At 47.5% G+C, this 22,921-nt stretch overlaps 1 protein-coding gene across 2 annotated transcripts in view; it reads right to left on the bottom strand.

Annotated features, from left to right (window-relative positions):
* SMAD9 (SMAD family member 9) overlaps window positions 1-16,449 on the bottom strand; it is a 37,253-nt gene extending 20,804 nt beyond the window's left edge. For both annotated transcript variants that reach the window (XM_049823358.1, XM_049823359.1), the window contains exons 1-2: window positions 16,367-16,449; window positions 1,111-1,737 (exon numbers count right to left, since the gene is read on the bottom strand). In XM_049823358.1, coding sequence (XP_049679315.1) covers window positions 1,111-1,522 — 412 coding nt within the window. In that variant the 5' untranslated portion in view covers window positions 1,523-1,737; window positions 16,367-16,449. The remainder of the gene's footprint in view (window positions 1-1,110; window positions 1,738-16,366) is intronic.
* Between the last annotated feature and the right edge of the window lie 6,472 nt (window positions 16,450-22,921).

Genomic DNA, 22,921 nt, shown 5'->3' with positions numbered 1-22,921 from the left:
CACAGTTCACTTATCTGATCCTAATGTCACCTCAGAGTAAAGTTCATGCCAGACTAAGAGTAATCACAGAATAATAAGTATATGCTTACCAACTGTATCCATTAGTAAATTAAATTACTGTGATTTTTGGCAGCAAGCGAGAGCTAGGTTAGACATTAGAAATCATTTTGAACTGTAAGGAGAGCAAAGCAATAGATTCACTTGCCTGGGGAGGTTGTGGAGCCTCTATCACAGGGGATTTTTAGAGCTCATTAGAAAAAGATCTGACAGGAACACACCTGGTAATTTGTTCTGGTTTGGGAGTAGGGGCAGAGAACAGGACGATTCTTCAAGATCTCTGCCAGCCCTGCTTTCTAAGATGCCTATAGAAGTCAACACTGAACACTACAATTTTTTAACAGCTGTTTCATTGACACAAAGCCCAGTTAAGCGACCCTTCAGTGGGGTCATAAGTTTTCAGTGCTGACCAAGCCCAGTCTAAAGAGGATCACCAGTGGAAAAATTCAAAGTTTTATGGGAACTTGGGGGACTTATTTCACATAAACTACCCATTTAGGTAAGTCCCACTGAAGGCAGGCCACCAGGCATTTTAGGAAGAATCAACTGACCTGGTTTCATCCACCAAGCCATCTTACTGCAACTCTAAAGACAGAGCTAGTGATAGGTTTTTCCTGTGGATTCATGAGTCGATTGTCGGTTTTCAGACAACGAGACATAAATCTAGCCAGGGCGGCAAGTCTAGGATGGTGCCCAGACTTCATTCAGATGGACACCAGTTTGCAGGGGGAGGGTTCGGGGGGCAGCCAGCACCCCCACCCACGGAAAAGAAGCTCACGTTCAGAACCCTGGACAAGATCTGGGTGCCCTCGGGGGTCCGAGGGGACGCAGACCCCCCCCCAGGGCAAGGTGCTCCCGACTCCCTCCTTACTCCTGGCTGCCGGAGCTGTGATGCCACCGTGCAGGGAAAGACTCAGGGTCCTTCCATCCAATGGAGCCTGCCTTTTCAGATTTCAGAGGTTTCAGAGCGCAACTCGGTGGGATGCACCCAGACTAGACCTGCCAGTGCAAGAGCTAACAGAGATGTGAATCATTTGCAGATGATATAATTACCTGGGGTTTCCACCCGCCGGTAATGGTAGGGGTTAATGCACACTTCTTTCTGTTTTGAGCCAAATGGGAACTCACAACATTCCAGTGGTTTCAACTCATGGTGAGACTGTAAATCAGGCCAGCGCCACACTCTGCAGTAGATGACGTGGGGAAGCCCCTTGCGGTGAGACACCTGCAGACGCCCATCCAGGGAACGTGGGATCGTGACACATTTACTGGGCTGACCCGGGCAGCTCAGAGCCCTTTCCAGTTCTTCCATGGCACCTTTCTTCTTCTTTAACTTCTTCACCAAGGAATCAACAGCTTTTTCTGCCCACTTTTCCTCTTCATCTCCTTGTTTCCAGCCCAGCAGCCTCTTCACTGCAGGGCTGGTGAAGGAGAACAAGGAACTGATAGGGGTGCTGGAGTGCATAAGAAGCAGAGATGACACACCAGCGTCAAGGGAAGCACCAGTTGCTCTCCTGCCTTGCAAGGCTTGCACAGACTTTCTACAGTATTGAGATGGACGCTTCCTTCAAGGAAAGGTTCTTCCACACGTACGTTTTCGTAGTCTTAGGCACTGGTTACAAGTAGTCCAACAGGGCGGGTGTCAGAATTTTCCAAGCATCGAGAAACTGCTGATGAAGCCTGAAATAACAACACAATACATAGTTAGGCTTCACACACTCCTTTCATTGTTCCTTCAATAAAATCTTTCGAAAGAGAAATTATTCAAAATGTGTATTTCATTTTCAATGGTTTTCTGTTTGTTTTTTGCTGTTTATTTTGGGTCCAAGCCTCTCCTCCCCACTACGTTCCACACTCATTTTAGAGTTGGACCTCGGAAAGCATTTAAGTGTCCAGTCACTTCAATTTGTGTTTAGAGTTTAACGCACTGGGCAAATTGTTGCAGGGTTGGGGTTATACTTACTACAAAAGAAAACGTACCTTTTGTTTTAATGCTGGTGGCTGTAGGTTCAGCTCAAGCATCTTTTACGAAATTAAATCTATAATATCAAATTTTATGGAGGTAATACGTAGAATATTTTTCCGATTTAAACTCCCTCTCTGCCCCTCCTATCTCACTCTACTGTCAAGAGTTGTGCAATATTAACTGCAAAATTAATTTAAAATTCAACTACTTCCAGATTTCATTTAGTGCCTTTGAAAGATGTATCACTATTCTCTAAGCTTATTTACATTTTCTCACGTGCAAGAGAAAAACCTTGTTTGCCTCGCCAGCCTGGTTCGCTGTCTCCAACAATTCATAGTTTTCTGGATGAAAATCACAGACTTTTGGACACGGTTTGTGCTGGATAGATCCTGAGTTATTTCTGCTAGGATTTGCTCCATCTGACAAAGTCCAACAGAAAGAGTTTAGTTCTTGAGGGTTTTTCTTTTTTTTTCTTTTTTTTTCTTTTTTTTTTTTTTAACGTAGCTGGAGCCAGTCTAATTTTAGCTGAAAATGACGTATTTCCACCGACTGGAACTCTGAGGAAGAACGTCCTTGTATGTCAAGCTATTTACTGCTTTAAATATACTTCATGGACCCCCTGTGCATACCAAGTCCAAAGGTCTGAACTATACAGAGGGCACTTAGAGCAGGAGGTGGAGGCAGCTTCTAAATGGATGCCTCCAGAGAAGCAGCTCCATGACTGCCCTCCTCCACCCTTGTGGGAGGACTTGGGTCCTTCTTGCTCCCCATCAGAGGACATCATAGTCCTCAGCACTGCTTATATGCAGCCACTGAGGAGACAGAGAGATATTGCCCGGTGTTGGGGCAATCAAACCATATTATTCTGCAGCTTCCTTAAATGCACAACAGCTCTTGTAAGAGTGCAAAGGGGACCTGGGGACACCCAACGCAGGCACAGGTACAACGTATTGAGGCAGCAGCCCAATCCCAACGACTGGTTCCTCGGCATAGTCTGATCCTCTCAACACCACACAGCTCCGGAGCACGCCGCGGGGTAAGCACACGTGGCCCCGGGCGTCAGAGCCTCTTGGACAACATGCAATGATTGCTGAGGACCAGTGACCGCCTAGAGCTGTTCTCCTCCTAGCCCTTCTGTTTTGTTCTCATGCTCATTCCTCTGCCCCACTGCGTTACCCTTTAAGACGCCCAGCACCCTGAGAAATCCAGATACATGTAAACATAAGGAGCTTTTTCCCTTCTTCCACAAGAGTGGCAATGATGAGGGCAGGGGCTCAAATTCCCCAAAGCCTTCCACAGAGCTAGGGAGATGGAAGCACCTGGCCCCACAGAAGAGAAAGCATAAAAGCGACTCTTTGGCATGTCACAAGCCCCAGCAGCAGCTGCTATTCCCCCAAGAGATTCATATTCCAGGAGCTGGTGAATGTGTGTGGCTGCAGGAAAATACGAACAGAGGGACTACAAAACTGGGAGGAAGAGCAGGCACACTTTGCTTCAGGCAACCACCACAGCGCTGAGCTCTGCCTTACGCAATTTCTACATTATCAAACTATGCGTATGTCCAGTTGTCCTCAACAGTCAGGAGAGGCTCCTGACAGAGCACAGCAGAAATCCCCTCGCTCACGCCATGCAGCAATCCATGATCGATTCCATGGAACCGCCCGAAGTTGTCCCACTACACAAAGAGAAGCTTCAGATTCCAGATTTTTTCCCCACTCTATATTAGTAAAAATCCAATGACCTGGAGCATTTAGTTGGATAGTTACTAATGCCTCTTAGTCAAAACCAAAGTCTATTCCAAACACTTAGTGGTATATGTGAGAATGAAATAAGTTCAGAATGATTTATCACAGGAAAAACCCCTCAAGCTGCTTGTAAAACATAATGCGGATAAAATTTAGGCAAGCAGCCTCCAGCCTTCGCGAGAGCAAGCTCAGCCTACAGAGCCCAGCGCCAGCCCCATCCAGGCATCCCGTGCAGTGGAAGTGTCTTCTCCTCGCCGCCCCGGTGAGAACCTGGGGAAGATCCACCACTGCACTGCTGTCATTGCTTGGCGACACCAAACCCCATCCTCGCCGAAGAAAATGAAACAGTGCCGGGACCTCTGTGGATCAGCTCTGAAACCAGCAGCAGGAGGTGAGGAGAGCCTGGGATGAAAACCCACAGGACCAGTAGTGGTGTAAAAGTCTCTGCTCCCAGCTGAGAAGGAAAATGGCTCACACTTCTTATCTGGGGGGGGGGGGGGGTCTCTTGAGCGTTAGCATGTGTAAACAACTGCTCCTGATAAGTTAATGCAACATTACAATGATCAGATATGAAAACATACATGTTCACGTAAAAGTATTGTCCTGAGATTTTCTTTTCCATTTTGACCAAGGTTTTAAATAAACACATTAATCTCCTTCAGTCAAATTAAATAACTCAACAGTGACATCAGTATGAGTCTGAGCACTATTGTTGCTAGTGGGAGAGTCGCCAAGGCTATGTATATAAAAGCAAAAGCCGTGCTTTGCAGACCATGTGATGTAGTCTGAGATAAAAGTACATTGCACAATTTCCTACCGTGCTCCCCCCAGTTTCTTCTAAAATCATTTTTTTCCCCCAAATCAACTGACATACAAAATATAAATGGTATTAAATAAACTAAACAGCTTTCAAATAATACTATTATCAGAACATCCTAGTTTAATGTTATTAAATTACATAATACTGCATACTATTCAGCAGACTAAGCCCTATGTTGCTAGGTTTAGACACCCCATTATGAAATACCTCGGCAGCCACTCTGCTCCAGGGCTGTAATGATAGAGATGTCAATTCACAATTTAATTTTAACAATCTTTAAGGAGAGCAGTTGCTTAAGCTGTATGCCTTTTGTAACAGGCAACCTGCTTACCCAACAGGAAACTTCCAACATTGAAACGTTTCAAAACCATGTTTGATGTATTTTCTGTGCTGATAATCCACCGTGTTTCTCAATGCTCATTGCTTTAGAGTGGCAGCGGGGAGGGAATTGTTACAGTTTTGATCTATATCCCAACCACACGTATCAAGCCCTGGGCCATACCATGATGGAAGTTCTGGTCTAGTCACCTCTATCTGCCTCAGCGACAGTATGATGTGCTATCGTGAGTGTGAGTAGGGTATCATTCAAGGCACATCCCTAACACAATTCCCTCCTCTGGGACCACAAGGAAGGCTTTGTCTATCTGTAAGGTAAGTGACTGGTCAACACCAAACATGGCCAATCTTCCATGCTGTAAATCTTTATTCCATCGCTGAGTTTAGCCGAAGGTCCGAAGCTTGCTTTAGGGAAGAGGCAGAAGACATGTAGCACATGAGCATGAACCCACCCTTTTGTTTCTGTGGTCTGCAGGAGAAGGTGGGACTGGAAGGTGGGACTAGAAATCCTTCAGCCCAGTTCACTGGCTCCATGCTTCCTAAATATAAGGTGCCTACCTTAGCTATGGCTACACTACGGAACATTTCTGGGCACGGGAACTCGATTATCAATAGCATAAATTATTACTACAGTATCTGGAATGGCTTTGGTTTGTGCCAGTAGCACTCTCTCAGATAACTCTTGTGTGTAAGTACAAGAGTTAGCAGAGACCACGGGTCACTCCTAATAAGAAGTCTGCATAGAGCCACCTTGTTTTGGAGGGTGAGACAGCAGTTGCATGGAAGTAAGCCTCTCCATCCCAGTTGGCCTCAAGGCCAAGAACAGTACTAGGAATGTTTAATTTATTAGTACGGAAACAGCCTTTCAGTAGAATTTACTTGGCCACATAAACACGTCCCAGTTGTTGACACTCATATCTGACCTACTCAACCTCAAGTCCCTAAATACCTACTTGAGAAAAACATGCGTGTACGTGGCATGGACCATTCCACCTAAAAGGAAATATCTAGGAAAAAAAAAAAAGCAAAATCGGGCACTGCATACAGCTAATGTTGGATGAGTCTCACCTCAAGTCTGAATTGACTGCTAGGCTAAGACACAGCAACATGGACACAAAGGGACGAGGACACTTTCTCATACTCCTAAAACTGTTTTTCACCCTCCAGTGTAGAATTAGCCTGTAGGTCCTTAGGTCAATAGGAAAACCGTGTTCCTCCAGGAACTTCACTGCAGTAACTTCCACTCTGCTACTAAAGAGCCTGACACACCAAGAGCGGAGAAAAGTAGATGAAACACCGTCATTGTGAGCTTAACTGTTTCCTAACTGGAGCCAGGTCCTGCTTAAGTCAGTAAGAGGGGGTTCCATAGCTCCTGGAAATTAAACGTGCCATCCTCTGTGTCTCACATGGCAGCATGCCGCCACCTCCACCATGGAAAGATTTTGGGGAAATTCAGATTGCATTTAATGTAAAAAGGATCCACTGTGTCGGGGAAGACTTGCATCACCCCTCAGCAGAATGCCTGCGCAGGCTAACACGCTGATGAAGTTCCCTCCAATTCAATTCCCACGGGCGCAGCTCGGGAATCGTACCAATCCTCGTTACACTTCACTCTAAGCTTTATGCAGAAGTCAAAAAGGAAAACCGCACGGATGCTAATGAAAAGAGGCTTAAAACACAGCTGCATAAAAGCACAGTGTCCAGCCTCCCTCAAAAGCGTACCTGTGCACATGTGTGTAAGCAGATGTGTGTATGCATTCGGTCTCAGAATAACGCTCCAAGATGCTGCCTCCGCTCAGAGCGCCTGCCTGGGCTAACTGAGCCAGGAGAGGGATGGCTCTTGCTCTCAAAAATGGCTGACATCATCAGTCTCGGTGTCACTGCAACAGCTAAGTAAGGCCACAGAGGGAGAGTTCTCAGAGGGTCGTCTAGACATCAGCCGTGTGGTTCTTGGAGATGCACGCGGCTGGAAAATGGAGTAGCGAGACAATTATAGCTGGAAGTCGGCCGCTCGGTGGCTAAGTCACAACAGAATTGGAAGGGAGAATATTACTTCAGTCAAACAACACAAAGAGGAATGCTGCGAACACGCACTTGCTTGGTTATTTTTACCTAGCACTGATTCAGTTACTTTCCACCTACTATGGAGGAGAGAAGCACGCGAGTTTTCTCCGTGTAATCGAGTCCTGATTTGGTTTCCAACGTGCCCAGCTGGCAGCAGCCAGCGCGCATCCCGGGCTAGCCAAGAACTTCCCAGGTCACATCGTCTCTGCCACTCGCCGTGGGGATCTCCCACACCTTAGCAGGGGAAAGGGTTTTAAAATAAACAAACAAACAGAAGTGTGTTTACAAATACTTGGGCCAAGTATATTATTATATATATTGGGACCTCGCCAACCTTGCCCCGGGCCTGCTCCCACACCCCGAGCCCGAAGCACCAATCCTGGCACCAGGGTTTTTTTGCAGGCACAGCCGATGGGAGCTGGGCACGAGAGGTTCCACAAGTGCATTCGCTACGAAGAGCGGCGTGGAAGCGCACGCCTGAGCTGCACAGCTACCGCTGCTGCCGCTCCGGCCACCAGCTCACGGCTCGGGAACCGTGGCCACATGTTAATCCTGACGCACGTAAATCACTTGAAGAGACTCATGTTCCACTCGTGGCACCCATGGCTTCGTTTGGGATCCCCTGGGGCTTCTTGTCGTGCTGGGGACTCGCCAGACAAGGGTGCTGTTATGAACCTATCTGAAACCACAGTCTTTTGCACCCAACAAAATACTGTGAATGAATTATTCATCACAATGTTACTGAGCTCTTCCACAACCACAGAACCCAACACCCAGGGTTTTAATTAAATGGGATGTAAAGAAGGTTGTTCTTTTTTTTTAATTAAGTAACTAAATTTCTTCCTGGTTTGACCCTGGACTGCTCCAGCTGAAAACAGCTGCAATGATAGGAGGTAAAGTACTTGCGACTCAAATTTATCCTCCACGTTTCACACATCCCTGGCAACACCCCATTGTTTATTCCTGTAAGCTTAAATGAATAATGCAAACTTCTGAAACTCATTTTCTTGGGCTTTTTTCAAGTTTGTTCCGAAAGCCCTCCTACATTAAACTTTAGGTGAAGCCATCAATACCAAAGAGCTCAAATCTCACAGCGCTTCATGCCTCTCCGGCCACTCACCCACACTGTGGAGTCTTCAGCGAACTCACTGCCCCCAGGATAAAATAAGGACAAAATTTGATGCTAATGCCTAAAAATCTAGGACAGCCAAATAATTCCTCTGAGCTTGTGGAATCACTCAGATGTTACCTCACCTACTCAGCATTGTTCAGCTTCTCTTGACAGGAATAACACATTCTCATTTGATATAAAGAAGGAAAAGATTCAAGTATATAAGCTGCACACCTTAACACAGCTACATAAATTTCCACAGGCCAAACACTTGTGGATGTGTTTAAGAGGTGTAAATTCCACCACAAAAGAAAATTAAGTGCCCAGCTCACTTTTGGTATGCCCACGATGCCTGACTGGGAAGGGATATACCGACTCCTGCGGTGGAACCGCTCTGGGTGAGCACGTCGACAGATTCCTCAACAAACCTTTCGTTAGTGTGACTTAAGATGGGAAGAACAGAGGGGCACGGACTTGGTAACAATAGGCCAATGTGCAAAAGGCTGTTGCAAGCAAGACAGAGGCAATCTGCCTTTCATGTCCACTTGAAGAAACAGGGAGAACATATGAATAGGATAGCAACATGTTGGGATAGTTACCGCTGCTGGAGGTCCGAGAGTACAGATTACGCAGTTTTCTTCAAGAATAACTGCGCTGGCCTTAGAGAGGAAGAGGAGTCTGGAAAAACCCTTGAGATGAGCCCTTCCAACCCTATGTCCTCCACTATGACCGAGCAAAAGAGCCTCCCTCTTCAGGGGCAGCACCAGGCTAACGTGGCTACACTGGCTTTGGCCCCTGGGCTACTTGCATCCTGGTGCTCAGGGTAAACCCCAGCCAGAGGGCTGGACGTTCTCACTGATTTTTGCCTTTGAAAAATCTCCCACAATGTTTGAAGGCACCCCACAAAACCACCACAACCAAAGCCTGTGCGAAAATATGAAAACGGACCAATTTATCACTGTGATCTCTCTTTGACTGCACTTCCTTCCTTGGCATTAATTTTTAAAGGAAACCAGCGACTGCGATGTTTATATGGAGTGAACCACACCGCGTTCCCTGGCTGGGCCACACCAAAGCTTCTAAGATGCAATCCCACAGGGACACATCCTCTTCTCTGCCCTATGCCCGGCTCCCCGCAGGCAGGAGGCAGACCCATTCACCCAGCCCCTGCCTTATCCCTTCCCGCCGCTGCCTTGCTCGGGCTCAGGCCGGCAGCTCTGAGGAAGAGCCCCTCTCTCAGCTGCCTTCCTCCCGCAGAGCCAGAGGCTGAGGAGCACGCATGCCATGGGGGTGTATTTGTGGGAGAAGGCAGGAGGCAGTGGGATAGGATGGGGAGGTGCACCAATCTGCCCTGGGGGGGCCAAAATGCCTTCTCTTGGCTCTGGTTATCCCCATTTTATAGACAGTCGGTCCTGCATTCCTCACATACCCACCATTCCCAGAGAAACTGCAGCAAAGCCCATCGGTGCTTCTAAAAATGGAACGGTTGGAAATACGCAAAAAATAGAATTCCTGCTTTTAAAATAAACGCTGACTCGTCTCTAATACAAAGCACGCAGCCAAGTGCCTCCAGAACAAACACTTCACAAAGGAAGAAGGGGACTAGAAAAGAATTTCAGCTTCATTGCGGGCCTAAAGTTTATACCCACACTAATCAGATCCTGTAATCCTCGTTATCAATCACTAGCATTCTTGGAGCTATTCCAATGCACCAATTTTAGGAAAAGGATTTGCTTGGAGTTAGATGTTAAGGATGTTGTGAATAAGGATACATCCAAAGAACAATTACTTCACCAAGGATGTGGTACTCAAGCGTGATAGGACCCTATCTTGAAAGTTTAGTGTCTTAAGCTGTTAGAAAGGAATGCACTTTTGGAGCTCTGGCTATATATTTACAGTGCACACAGGGCAAAAGGATAAAGCAAATGTTCTCCTCATGTTGTATGGTAGCACACCCCCTCTACCTAACAGGAGACTTGAGGGCCAGCTGGGTGAGGTTCAGCGTGGTGCCAAATACCTTCATTTCCTGGGGAAATACGGAGAACTGATGGGAGGCTGGCTCCCGCTGGCAGATCTGCGAGGTCTGATCCCGGCAATGGAAACTCTGGCGCCTAGGTCTCCCCACGCAAGGTCTGCATCTCATGCTTTTGAGGTCTGCTGCCTAGTTGTGCCAGGTACCTCATGCCACAAAGTCAGAGATGAGCTGTGGCACCGGGAGTTAACCGGGGAGTCCGTTGCCTCTGAGCACCCCACGTTGACAGGGCACCCGCAGCCACGCTCCTGGCTGTATCCCGGCACAGCGGCTCCCTGCCTAACACCCAAGGTCCCAGAGGGAGAGACAGACGCCCGGGAAGTCTGCCTGAAGGGTTACCTACTCAGTTACGGTGTTCAGACAGCAGTCTTCTTTTGCAGAAGACATAGCATCACGCAGCTTTGCAAGTGAAATATGGATCGATAGATCATAAAGATCTTCAGTAAAATACTCAAAAGGAAGAACGTCCAGAAGAGCTTCCTCTCTGACTGACAGCGGGCCGGGAGAGAGGGCAGCAGTACTGCCGGCCACCTCTCCTTCCCCCCAGGTGAGAAAGCCCGGCCAAGTGCCTACAGGGGGATGATACCCTTCACACGCAAAAGGCTTTCCATATACATCATGTTAGCAGTTTTCCATGGAATCACATTAGCATTTCATTGTGCTCAAACCATATAACATTCAAATCTGTTTTTCCTAAAAGGCTTTGATTGTGCATCACTGTGGGAAACTGCTAATGCAAGAAGATTGACGTATAGGTTCTCCTGCATGAACACCCGCAGTGATCTGTGCTAATTGAGCCCTCAGTGGCTTGTGAAACCCTGCAGGGGGGAGGAAGGGTGGAGCATCCACAGGCCCTACTTCTTGGAGAACTGCAAAAAATAAAGAGTGCGGAGGACAGGTAAGCACTAATATTAGTGTGTTTTATCTACGTAAAGATCTGATTCAGTGGCAGGGATTGCCTTGGACTAGGGGCCAATGCTCCCAAGCAACAGCACTGAGGCATTTTCCATGAAAAGCATCTGTAAATGCTTGGACTCTCTATAGAAGTTATTTCACAACAACAGGACTAAGAACAAAAGGAGCAAGAACTTGTCTATCTAGTTCCCTCCTGTGGGGGGAAAGGAGGAGACGGCTGGCCATTCCCAGTGGCTTCTGCTGAAGATGTGGGTGCTCCGCTTCCCCGTAAACCAGAACACTTGCTTATGAGATTAAACAGGATTCATATGCCTACATTCGTGCCTGGGAGTATAAAACGAGGGCTGGATTCTCTTCAGCATTTAAGATAACACGCCATGCTAACAATCAGCTTCAGAAAACACTGAGCAAAAGGCAGAAATAGGGCCCCGAGCCTCTAAAAGAAACACATCTCTCTTCTGCACGCCCACCTCAGGAGTCTGAGTAATACCCCATCTCTTCAGGGCTGCTTCTCCCCCTCCTCTCCCCTCCCAGCAGTCGGCTCTGCCTCGCGCAGCCCCTCCAGCCCAAGACTCCCAAGCAGGTCACCACCAAGAAGCCTTGGTCCCAGCATCAGTCCTGTACGACGTGCAGCAGGGCAGGCACGGGAGCCGCAGGCTTCTGCCTCCCACAGGAAGGAATTCTGGTTTCTCTACTCTAGGTGTCCCTGTGGAGGCCTCATGCCCTGCGTGAAGTAATTCAAGATCTGTTGATGAGGGAGAGATAAATTAGCTACCTCATATGTGCTGCAGGGTAAGAAACTGCACGCTGGCAGCTGGGCCAAAGTAATTTGACAGAGACAAGTAGGTTTGGATAGGCTGGGCCAGCAAGTAACCCTAAGGGAGTCTCTAAAAGCCACGTGAACTGCTTGTGCCTCCGGTCAGTTCTGCGCCTACTGGGCAGCGTGTGGGATTGCATCCTGCCACAGACCGCTGGGTAAATGGTTTTCCCTCAGGTGCCCTGATTTTTGCATCTGTCATACGGGTACCCTGATGGGGATGGCCTTCTAAAACTCTACTAGCCCTCCCGATGAGGAATGCTGCACAGGAATGCTTCAGAAAAAAAAAAAAAAAAAAAAAAAAAAAAAAAAAAAAGTGGGTTTTTTTTGTTAAGGAAAGGCACAGCAAGAAAATACACAAAAAAAAGAGTAAGTATTGGTGAAGCGTATTGACCTCAGCAGCAGGGTTATTAGCGTTATAAAGGATTCTTCATTACACTGAGCTTTGCCATTAGCAGACACGACTTTTTGGAAAGGGTACCACCACTGCCAGCTCCCTGCCTGCTGTTCTTCACAGCACGGCTGCAGGACCGAGTACACTGCCAGACCAAACAAACACAGAGTAACCCTTATCAAGAAATGGCCAATCTGGCTCCTATTGTAGCCAGGTAATGAGGGTGAAAGGAAGCCTGAAGCAGAACAAACTGTTAATGACCCAAGGGTCTGCTAATTTTCTTTCCTCCTCATTTCTCTCTTTCAGTGGACAGCGAGTTTGAGGCCAATAGTTCTGGGGAACTCTGCAAGTGGGGAACATTTTCAAAGCCTAAACAAAGACCAGGCGCATAGAGAGACTCCAGAACAGGAGTCTGCATGGAGACGTTTCAGAAAGGAAAGCAAAAGACGCAGGATTTTGGCAGGGGTCATGCTGACTGGGAGCAGAATGTAGGTGGGAGAAAAGAGCTTGTTGGGAAACACGAGGTTGCAGTATCAAGCTGGAAGGTTGCCACAGTGTGGACTAATGCTTTGGCAGCTGCAGACAAAAGGAAGGAGGAATGTAAGAAGTAACATGAAGAAAAAGTGTCAAGAGATATCTGGGAGTACCAAGACTTGTGAGGAAACAGAAGAGGCAAAGATGATGCTAAGGTTGGCAGAGGGGAGGATGGTGATGCTACTGACAAGGAAGAAGAGTGGGAAGGAGACAAGTTCTGGAGAGAAGGATGAGGGAAAGATAAGGCGTTTCTCCTCCCAGTAAGAAACACACCTCGATCTTAATGCCATCTCAGAAAAACAGAGATCGATTATCAGATTTTCTTTCTTCTGTTTTGTTTTGTGTTTTTATGTAGGGGTGACCACATAAACGGGGAAATTGACTCCAGTCCATGTCCACCTCCACCGTATCCTTGCTGTGCCCTTGTCCAGAGCAGCTGAACCTCAAAGCAAACTGCTCAACCTTAGATCTGTCTACGATGCTGCAATAGTTCTTGCAGAAACCTGCAAGCGGTCCTGTAGAATGATCTGCCTAAAAATCACAAGTATCTGCACAAAACTTAGGCAGATGATGTTTCACCTGCTTCGATTTAAACACATGCATGTATTAGTCAGGATCTCCGTCTGGGCTCTGATCCTGCAGTCTATTAGATCCACTCATCTGCAAAAGCACAGCGAGGTTTTCAGCTGCTATAATAAATACACAGAGTCATTGACTCTTTAATTCACCTCTTCATCTGTAAAATTTCCACAGTATTAACGATTCAAACATTATAGACAAAATATAAGATGGGAAATAATTTGGGATATTTTTGAAAAATTAATTTCATTATACTGTATTCAGAGTCTAATGCTTCCTTACAACAAATGGTCTCAAAGACAGTAATAGGACAGCAATGATTCTCTCAAATTGTCATTGTTACTACTATCTTTTGCTGTTAATATACAATAACACTAATGATTCTTTATACCTGCCTGCAGCAGGAAACCAGCCAGTCTACCAGAACAACCTTTCCTATGTATGTTTTTGCTGTGCTGTTTTCAGCTAAAATATTTATGATGTTTTTTTTTTCTTTCTTCCCCATCCCTGTAATTATTATTTGTAAGGGGTATATTGCACAGCAAATGGAATCTCTCTACACTTCCACTACATTTTTTTGCAGCAGACTAATTACCCAGAGCATACACATTTTCTCCCTTCTGGCTCCCCTTATTCTGTTAAGTTTCTTTGAAACGGGGTGCCTAGTACTGCTGATGCTGGAATGACTCTTGGCCAGTATCAGCATCGGTGATAAACCCCAGCTAGTGTTTTGGTTAGAGGTCACTTGTAATTAGTAGTCATTGTCCTTTGAATTTAACAATGGAAAAATAAAACTTTATAGAAACAGATTAGCCTGGCCATCAAAATTACAGTACTTTAGCATTCAGGAGAGAGGATTATATGACACACTATCTCGCAGGCTGATAACAGCAGATAGCTAAGGATTCAGATGCGAGACGCAGAAAGTCTGTAAAAGAATAAAAGGAGAGAAAGGAGGATTAACTGTCCAGATGTTAATGTGATACATGATACTGACACCTCTACACTCCTGTTTTAGTGAGTCAGGCCTCCTCTTGTACCCACTGAAGACAACTTGGGGCACTACTACCAGTTTCAGTGAGAGCAGCTTCCAAACCCGAGGTGCTACCCGGTTCCTCTACACATGTCCCCACCTTCTGCAGATATCTGGCACGTGTGTGTGTGCCTCTTAGCCTTGGGCAAGTGTGTTAATAAAATATTAATACTCAACTTCTTCACAAAGTTGTGTAGTTGACAGCTTTGCACGTATTCGTTTCAGCTGCTGCACGTAAATGAAAGCTTCTATCTCCAACTCGTATCAATTTACACATCCTGATTATCATAAGGATTCATGATAAAATACACTTGACCCTTATTTATTCCAGTCATTTTTGCAGAATTACTGTTTATCAGCTTAGGTGCGAGTTAACAAAGTGAAGAAGAAAATGTTTTTAACTCCATCACAAAGGACAGACAAGAATGGGAACTACTGCTAAACTCAGTAAATATAATACAAGATATCCTTCTTGATACAACTCACTTTATTTTTAGGCACGTTTATTTTAGCTACTATGTCAAATTGAACTCAATATCAAAAAGAAAACAGAAAACACAACAAACAAACCACAAACATCCCCAGCCTCTGCTTTAAAATCGAACAGGAAGCAAACACAAACCAGCCAGACACTGGTACTTATCAAATCTGAAAGAAGGGAGTTGTCTGGCTGGATTAAAACGGATGAGGTTTGTTTGAGTGATGACATTTGTCCTACCATTGCTGAGGGGAAGAATTTTGCAGCTCTTTCTTCAGCTTATACTCCTGAAGACGAGAAGATTACTCCTACCACACAAACACATGCACATATAGAGATGCACATTTCCATGCATCGGAGATACGAAGTACCGAAACTTGCATTATCTGCAGTGTCCTTCCCAAATCACCGCAAACTTGAACACATTCCTGAGCCTTGCACATCATTTCCCACTTCTGCCAAGGGAGAGCTCATTCACTGAGAAGTCGACCACTCTGGGCTGAAAATTTTTTTTCACTAATTTATAAAACGCAAGTAATTAACAGTGCGCGCATGTGCATGCGTGCGCATCCATGTGTGTGTCATTTATTTTTATTCCCGCTAATGCCTCTTTTTTTGAAGTAGACCTGGCTAGCATCAAGTAAATTTGCCCATAAAATCAAAGTAGGAAAACACAGTTACCGCACAGCATCTGAATTGTTACAAATGAGTCGAACTTTGAATTCCCTCCCCTTAGAGCTGCCCGGGCACGGAGATAAAATTACAACAATTCATAATTTGCCATATCGTTTTTGGAAACGTTGGCTACTTGCTGACATGTAACGTTTTAACTTCGGAGCCAAAAAAAAAAAAAAAAAAAAAAAAAAAAAAAAGAGTCCCGGTTTGTAGCTGGAATACAACCCCAAATCCCAGCAATTCTGCTCCGTTTTGCCTGGGAGCGTGTCCAGGAGCGGGATTTCTCGAACAGAAAATAACCTCTGAAAGGAAAAGTATTTCCAAACGTGTCATGTGGGTTTATGGTTGGTTTGGTTTTTGGGGGGTTTGGTGGTTTGGTTTTTGGTTTGTTTTTTTTTTCCTCCCCCTTAAAGGAGAAGGAAAGAAATCCTAACAGCGGGAAGACTTGTCAGCGTTTAGCCATCCATAAAAAGCGTTTTTCTCCCCCGCGCTCCTCCTTTTCGCTCGCAGTCCTGGCGTCGGTTTGTCTCATCTCGCCGCCGGAGCCCCGGCCCCAGCCCCCGCCCGCACACCGCCCCACCGCCGCCGACACCGGCCCGGGCCGCCGCCGCCGCTGCCCCGCTGGGCGCACCGCGGGGCCGGGGAATGCTGCGGCCCGCCGCCGCCGCCCCGGGACCGGCACGGCTCGGGGAAGGATGCGGGGCAGCCCCGGCGGGAAAGTTTGGGGCGGCGGGATCGTGTGTCGTCCCGTCCCCGTCCCCCGTCCCGTCCCGCCCTTCCCGGGACGCGGCCGGGAGCCCCGGCTCTTACCTGCCACCGGGCGCGGGCTGGGGTCTCGGCGCGCCGCGGGCGGGAGCGGGGCTGCAGCTGCGCGGCGGCGGCGGGGCCAGGGCGCAGCGGCGGCGGCGGCGGCGGCGGCGGCAGCAGCAGCAGCGGCAGCAGCAGCAGCAGCCCCGGCCGGCGTCAGTCAGGCGGGAGCCGCCAGGCTGTATTAGTGCGCCGGGCTGGACCGCGGCCAGCAGCGCCGCTGCCGCTGGCCCGCCCCTGCGCCCCCCCCGCCGCGCCGCCCCGCGCTCGCACACTCGCACACAGGGACGCGCTCGCATACAGGGGGACACACTCGTACGCACACGCGAGTGGACACACACCCCCCCCTCCCCGTTCCCCGAGCTCGTCCCCACACCACCGGCGGTTGCCCGCCCCCCAGCACACGGACACGGTCACCCCCCTCACAGTCTTCACCCCACGGCGCGCCCGTCGCCACACGACTCGCCCTTCGCACACGCACGCACCCGCCCTGTCCCGCACACGCAGCTCGACCCCAGCCCCGCGTCCCGCGGTAGGGCAGCCACCTCAGGCGCCGCCATTTCTCTGCCCCCGCGGTTCCCCGCCGAGGGGACGCCCCGCTCCCTGCCCGCCGCGGCCCAAGGCGAGGCCGGCGGCAGAGGCCGGGCCTGGGGCCGTGCGGGGCCGGCGAGGCTCCCCCGCCGCCCCGGGGCAGAGCCTCTGCCCGCTGCCGCCTCAGCAGCCTGCGGCCCCTCACACAAGCCTCGGAGCACCCGAGGACGGCCCGAGGGGCCAAGCGGGGCGCAGGGCACCCTCCCCTCCATCCCGCGCCGCGCTGGGTGATGCCGACCGGGATTTTGGGACGCAGGGAACAAACCCCGGCTGCGGGGAGAGACTGGGAAGGTGCCGCTCTGGGGCGGCGGGACGACGGCGCAGGGATTTGGGGGCCAGGCTGCACCTTCCCACAGCGGGCCGTGCGGGGGCCACCAGGTCTACCCCGGCGCGCCCTCGGCCTCTCCACCCGGACCCCGCGCTAGGGCTGTCACCTGCGTGGGGTCTCCTTCAGAAATGCCCTTCGGCGGGTGTTGGCACCCGTGCTCGGGGACATGGCAGCCAGCTGCCGGGCTCCCACTGACGGGCAGAGTCGGCGTCTTGAATTTGCCGTCCTGAAGATCTTCCTGGCGATTTCGTGAGCTGGGCTCATATGACCTCCATGTAGCTTTTAACTGCAGCGCAAAAAAAAAAAAAAAACCCAAACAAAAACAAACCAACAAAAACATTTGTAAATAGGATTCATAATACCCGCACGGGATTTTTGAATGGTCCCATCGGTTCATGGGACTGGTCAGACAACAGCAAACTGGAGCCATTATTGGTGAGCAGATCTATTTTCTGCTCCAGATATTACCTATTAAACCCTCATATTACCTATGAGCAACCATTTCTAGCTACGTAGCGTATTGCATTAGCTGTAAGAAGGAGGGGCTGAAGGAGGAATATCAGGGAAGTCAAGTGGCTCCAAGGACACTAGAAATAAACGGTACTCGTGAAACTGGGGCTGGGGGCAGTGCTACGGATAGGTACCGGCTGAACCTGCCCCTGGCTGCATCGAGGGGTTCCAGTTAAATTGCACTGAGCCTTTTGAGGTCAATCAATAAATATGATTAAAGATACCATTCTGCTGACATTTTCGCCAAAATTTTTTACATTGTAAAACATGACAGAAAAGCTAATGTTGTTTGAGTAGACATCAAAAAGCCACAATGGAATTAGAGCTCCACAGCGCAAATTTATGGAGGCACGTGCGTGTGAGCCTTGTGGTGGAAAGGGAGATACGACGTAATGCCCCGAATACCTCTGTGTCCCACTGTGGCCCAAAATGTCTTAAAATACTGGTGGCTTCCCTACTGCTGTCTCGCTTCTCCTACGGGAGACTTCTTGACAGATGAGTGGCAGAAGAGATGCTGTTATTTATAAATCACTGTAAGCATTTATACAGTGCCAGTCACACATTCTAACTCAGCATGACTTGAGATTTTATATCCATAATGCTGTTTATTTTTAACTGACGAACTGAAGTCGTCACACCGCAAATGCTGTACACGTGGACAGTTAGGGTGTGGCACTTGGCTGAGGTGTGGTGTGTAACTGGGCGAGGCGTGGATCTCGATGATCAACCTGAGGGCTCTCACACCCAAGACCCGCTGGGTCTCACTGCATCTCCTTCAGGTGTGGAAACCTCCAGTTTCTCGTGCCTCTGTTCACAGGTGCTGCTGCCAGCAAGGAGGTGGGGGGACAAGGTGGGTCAATCCTCTCACCTCTCCGGTGCACAGCTTGCCGTGCCATCTCCAGCCCGTCTTCGTCGGCAGGGTGAATTAAAATGCCAGTTCTGCCACTGGAGGGATCCCAACCAGCGGGGGATAGTGGCAGAGCCACTGCCTCGATTTATCAGTCAGTTTCTACATCTTTACTTCAATAGGAGCTTCAAGTTAAAAGGGCATAAACTATTTGTGAAATGACTGAATTGCATCCATATTTGTGTGGTGCTGATTTTAACCGCACCATTTTGAAGAAGTCTAGCTAAAAGAGATCACATGGGGATATAACTTCAGTTTGATACACTACAGATTATACAGCAGGGAATGCTTTTTTTGCATATAGTTGTATTTCAGATCATGTGGCATGTGTGCGTAGCTGTTTTACTACAACAGCTGAATATATGCTGGTGTTACGTGTGATCTGCTAAACCTATTGAACCACGTGTCTTCCCAGGAGCAGGGCTCATATATCCCACCTCTCCTTTCCCCTCTCTCCACACACTTTCAGACCCATCCCTGAGTCCAAATCCTCGTCCCCATGGCTTTCAAAGCCTGTGAGGCTCCGCTCTCCCCTCCTCCTGCTGGCGTGACTCATCACCTGTCACTCCTCTGCACCGCCTGGGCTCTGCTAATGCCATTTCTCATTTGCCATTATCCCTCTCAAGTGCCTCATTTCCCATCCTGTCCCTTCTAAGTGCAAACGCCCTCCCTTAGCCTGCAGACGGTGTAACTCAGTGTAACTTTCCTTCTCAAATCCCATCCCATAAAACACAGACCAACCTTCTTTACTCATAAACCAAAATCTGAGAGTATTCTCCTTTTTTTGGTCTGTATTTTGTCTTTTATGCTGGATAGCTCTGTTAAGAAAATAATCAGTAAAAGGGTATGTAGAAGATAGTTAAAGACTGGATGTAGTTGTAAAAGGGAAGGAAGGGTTCTCATTTCTTTTAGCACCAAAACTGTGTAAAACACATAGAATAACATGAATTTTCCACTTGGAGGGAACTGCAAGTTCCTAAGAGCTGTAAATATGTCGGCTCTGTGTATGTACCGCTCCAGGGCTCCAGCAAAGTACTGGCACTGTCCACCACTGAACAAGAAATAGCTGTTACAACAGCAGTGTCGTATGCTGTGTGACGGAGATACCTCAGACGGCTCCAAGTGTGCTGGCGTGGGCACTGGAAGGCTTCTAGCCACAGTATCATGGATTTACTGTGTGAGTTACATTTTCCTCATGGGCTTTCTCTAGGCAAAGACACAGCAGGCACTTGCCTCTGGCAGCAGATTCTTGGGAACAGCAACATAGCTGTGGTTCTGCTGCCCGCTTTGCCTGTGCCAGAGCCCTGGAAAGCAAGGGCTGTTCCTGTATTGCAGGGTGGAGTCAGACGTGCGGGGCAGCGCGGCCGAGAAGGAGAAGCTAACTGTTCAAGCAGCAGCAATCGCCATCTCACTCCCCCAGCGGGTGCGTGAACAACGAGCCCAAGCCCTCCCAGTATGCCTAGCTCCAGACCTTTCTCACCCCTTCCCAGGGTAGGAGTGGGCGAGCCCCAGCCCCTCACCCTCGGGTTTGGGTAAGTTTGACGTTGCTTGTGCTGTCTAGAAGCTTGGAGCTTGCTCAGTCTACCCTGCTTCTTATTGACGGGCAGTTTGGATATCTCGGTATCCTAACTAAGGTCTGAGCAATTTGGACACATCCGTATCGGGTTTAACAATAAACACTTGAACTGTCAGGGTGTCTTCTGTCACACATCTTTTCCAGCACAAGCAGGATAAAACATTTGCTCCATACAAACATGTTTCATGCTACTCACATCAAATTCCTGCATGTTTGTGGCTTCAGATGCTAATTCTCAGAAGAAAAACAGGTGGAAAAAGCAGCTGCAACCTTGTGCAACACATTGGTGAATGTGGCATTGCAGAGACTGTGCTGGGCAGCTGGGTTCTCTGTTCCCTCACAGCAAAGGCATTAGAATTGCTCATCTCGCTACTCTTTGCTTCAGACTCTAAAAGTCAAGCTATAAATTCAGAGAGGCAGAAGAAGGAGGTAGGCAGGCAGGTTTGGAGATGCATGCCTAGAGGGAGAGAAGGAAAAAAGGGAATCAGCAATAAAGTGGACAAGTAGCAGGGAGCACCTGAGAAGACTGTAAAGCAGTAGTTCAGAAATACTGGGAGACACAGAGGTGAGCAGGCTGAGTGACTTCATGTACTGCCACCAGAATGTGGATTCTGTCCCTTTTGGGTCAGACGACCAGCAAGATCTAAAATTTATCATTGAGTTTCATGGCACTTTTCATCCAGATTTGTAAGGGATGTCAAGAAGTGAATGAGCACACTGTGATGTAGACAAATGAACTTCAAACATTCTTGGTAACTTTCAATTCCCAACCAAAAAAGACTCAGGGAAACATTTGAACTGGCCAGGTTACTACAGTTTTTAGAATTGGAAAGGATAATTTTCTACCCAGCACTGTAACTGAGCTAAAGATTTTTGTTACTGTGTGTATGTAAGTACCTGCTGAAGCAGCTGCACAAGAATGAAGTCATATTATTTGTGATTAAAGATTTTGGGGGCAAATTCTGCTCTCAGCTACAAGAACATAAATTTTAAGTAACTCCAGTGAAATTTGTCATTATCTTATTATACCCAAACTGCATAGACTCCCTTGTTTTTTTCCTTTCTTTGATACACCTACAAAGACTTGACTTTAATCCACGAAAGTTTTTAATGTATTGAGATCCAGCTAAGTGTCTCGTTATTTGTGCCGAGTTTGTTCCCTGCTGCAGAGCGTATGACTTCGAGATGCTCCGAACAATATGACTGTTGGGATGTCTTTTTATTCCAAGAGATGTGGATTGACCCCAGACTAGCTAAGTATTAGTTTGAAATACAAGATCTTCCAGTTGACAGAGCCTATTGCTTCCTCCTCAGAACTATGAGACCAGGTGAGGGAAGAGGACAGAGACAACCTACTTTTGCGCTTCTTGTTCCTTTTGCATGACAGTGTTGATGCCTTAGTAAACCTTAGAAGACAAACTCTAGAAGGATTCTGTTTCCATTCTTTTTAGGCAGCACTGGCTGAAATGTGTAATAAGAAATCACTTCCCTGCTGACTGAATCGCTGACCTGACTAAAATATTTCTGTGCCTTAGTCTCAGCTGGCATTCGTTCAAGAACTGCTGTAATCCCCTGCCTTCAATTCACCTTCTGAACTTTACACCTAACATTGGGCAGAATCAGATGAGCTGTCGGCCATTTTATCTGAGTCCACTCTTTATCTTACTAGCCTGAACAGTTTTCTTGTTGTTGAGGATGCTAGGAAGAAAAGCAGCAGTACGGAAAAGAACCAGTATGCAAAGATTAATAAACAGTAAGAATGAACCACTGTCCTCTGACTTCACACATAGCCAAAAGTCCCAGGATTTCCCTGAACTTTGGCATCAAAGCCAATAGCTACGGTTGATCTAGAGCAAATCTTCTGGAAAAACAGATTTTGAAATCTTTAGTGGTGGAAAATCCATTACAAGCCTTGCTAAGTTGTTCTGTGGTTAGACTTATTCTCGCTGTAAAGAAAAATGGCTTTCTTTGCTCTGAATTTTTCCAGCTTCAGCTTCTAGCAATTTGATCTTGTATCTTTACATGAGTCTACAAGCTCATTATTACTACATGTCTGTTCCTTTACAGCCTGTGCTTATGCTACTTTTTCCTTCATACCCTTGAGAATGGCCCTTAAGTATAAGGTGATTAAATCATCTTGAGAGTTGTTGGGCTTTTCTTTGAGCCCTTTCCAAATTCTTAACATCAAAAATTTGAACTGTGGACTCAGAACTCAGGGTTACCTGGAGTGTGCAGAAACATGCACTGTTTTCTTGCACCAAGTTTACAAATAACTTCCTTATGAATGGTGGGGGAATCTCTCCCCCTGAAGAGCAGATTAGGCAAAAAACTGTCAGAACTGCTTCCTTGGAAATGGGGAAGGATGGAGTGACCTTGAGGTCCTCACTTGCCCTACTGACAATCTAACTGCATCACCCCTTTGATTTTTTTCTCTTCCCTTTTCAACAATGCCATCATTTGTGTCATTGGCAAAGTTCTCTGTAACAACTTCATAGTTTGTTCTGCATCATGGTTAAAAACATAGTTAAATACTGTGAGGTCAAGAAATGATCTCTTTGAGCCCTCATTAAAACTCCATCAGGTTGATAAAATTTTCCCCATTTATGGTGACATTTTCAGAGCTAGGAACTAGTCAGTTTTTAATCA

This window comes from Accipiter gentilis, chromosome 19 (assembly GCF_929443795.1).
Source record: "Accipiter gentilis chromosome 19, bAccGen1.1, whole genome shotgun sequence".
In the NCBI taxonomy this organism is placed as follows: Eukaryota; Metazoa; Chordata; class Aves; order Accipitriformes; family Accipitridae; genus Astur; species Astur gentilis.
This window is presented reverse-complemented; position numbering and strand designations above follow the sequence as displayed.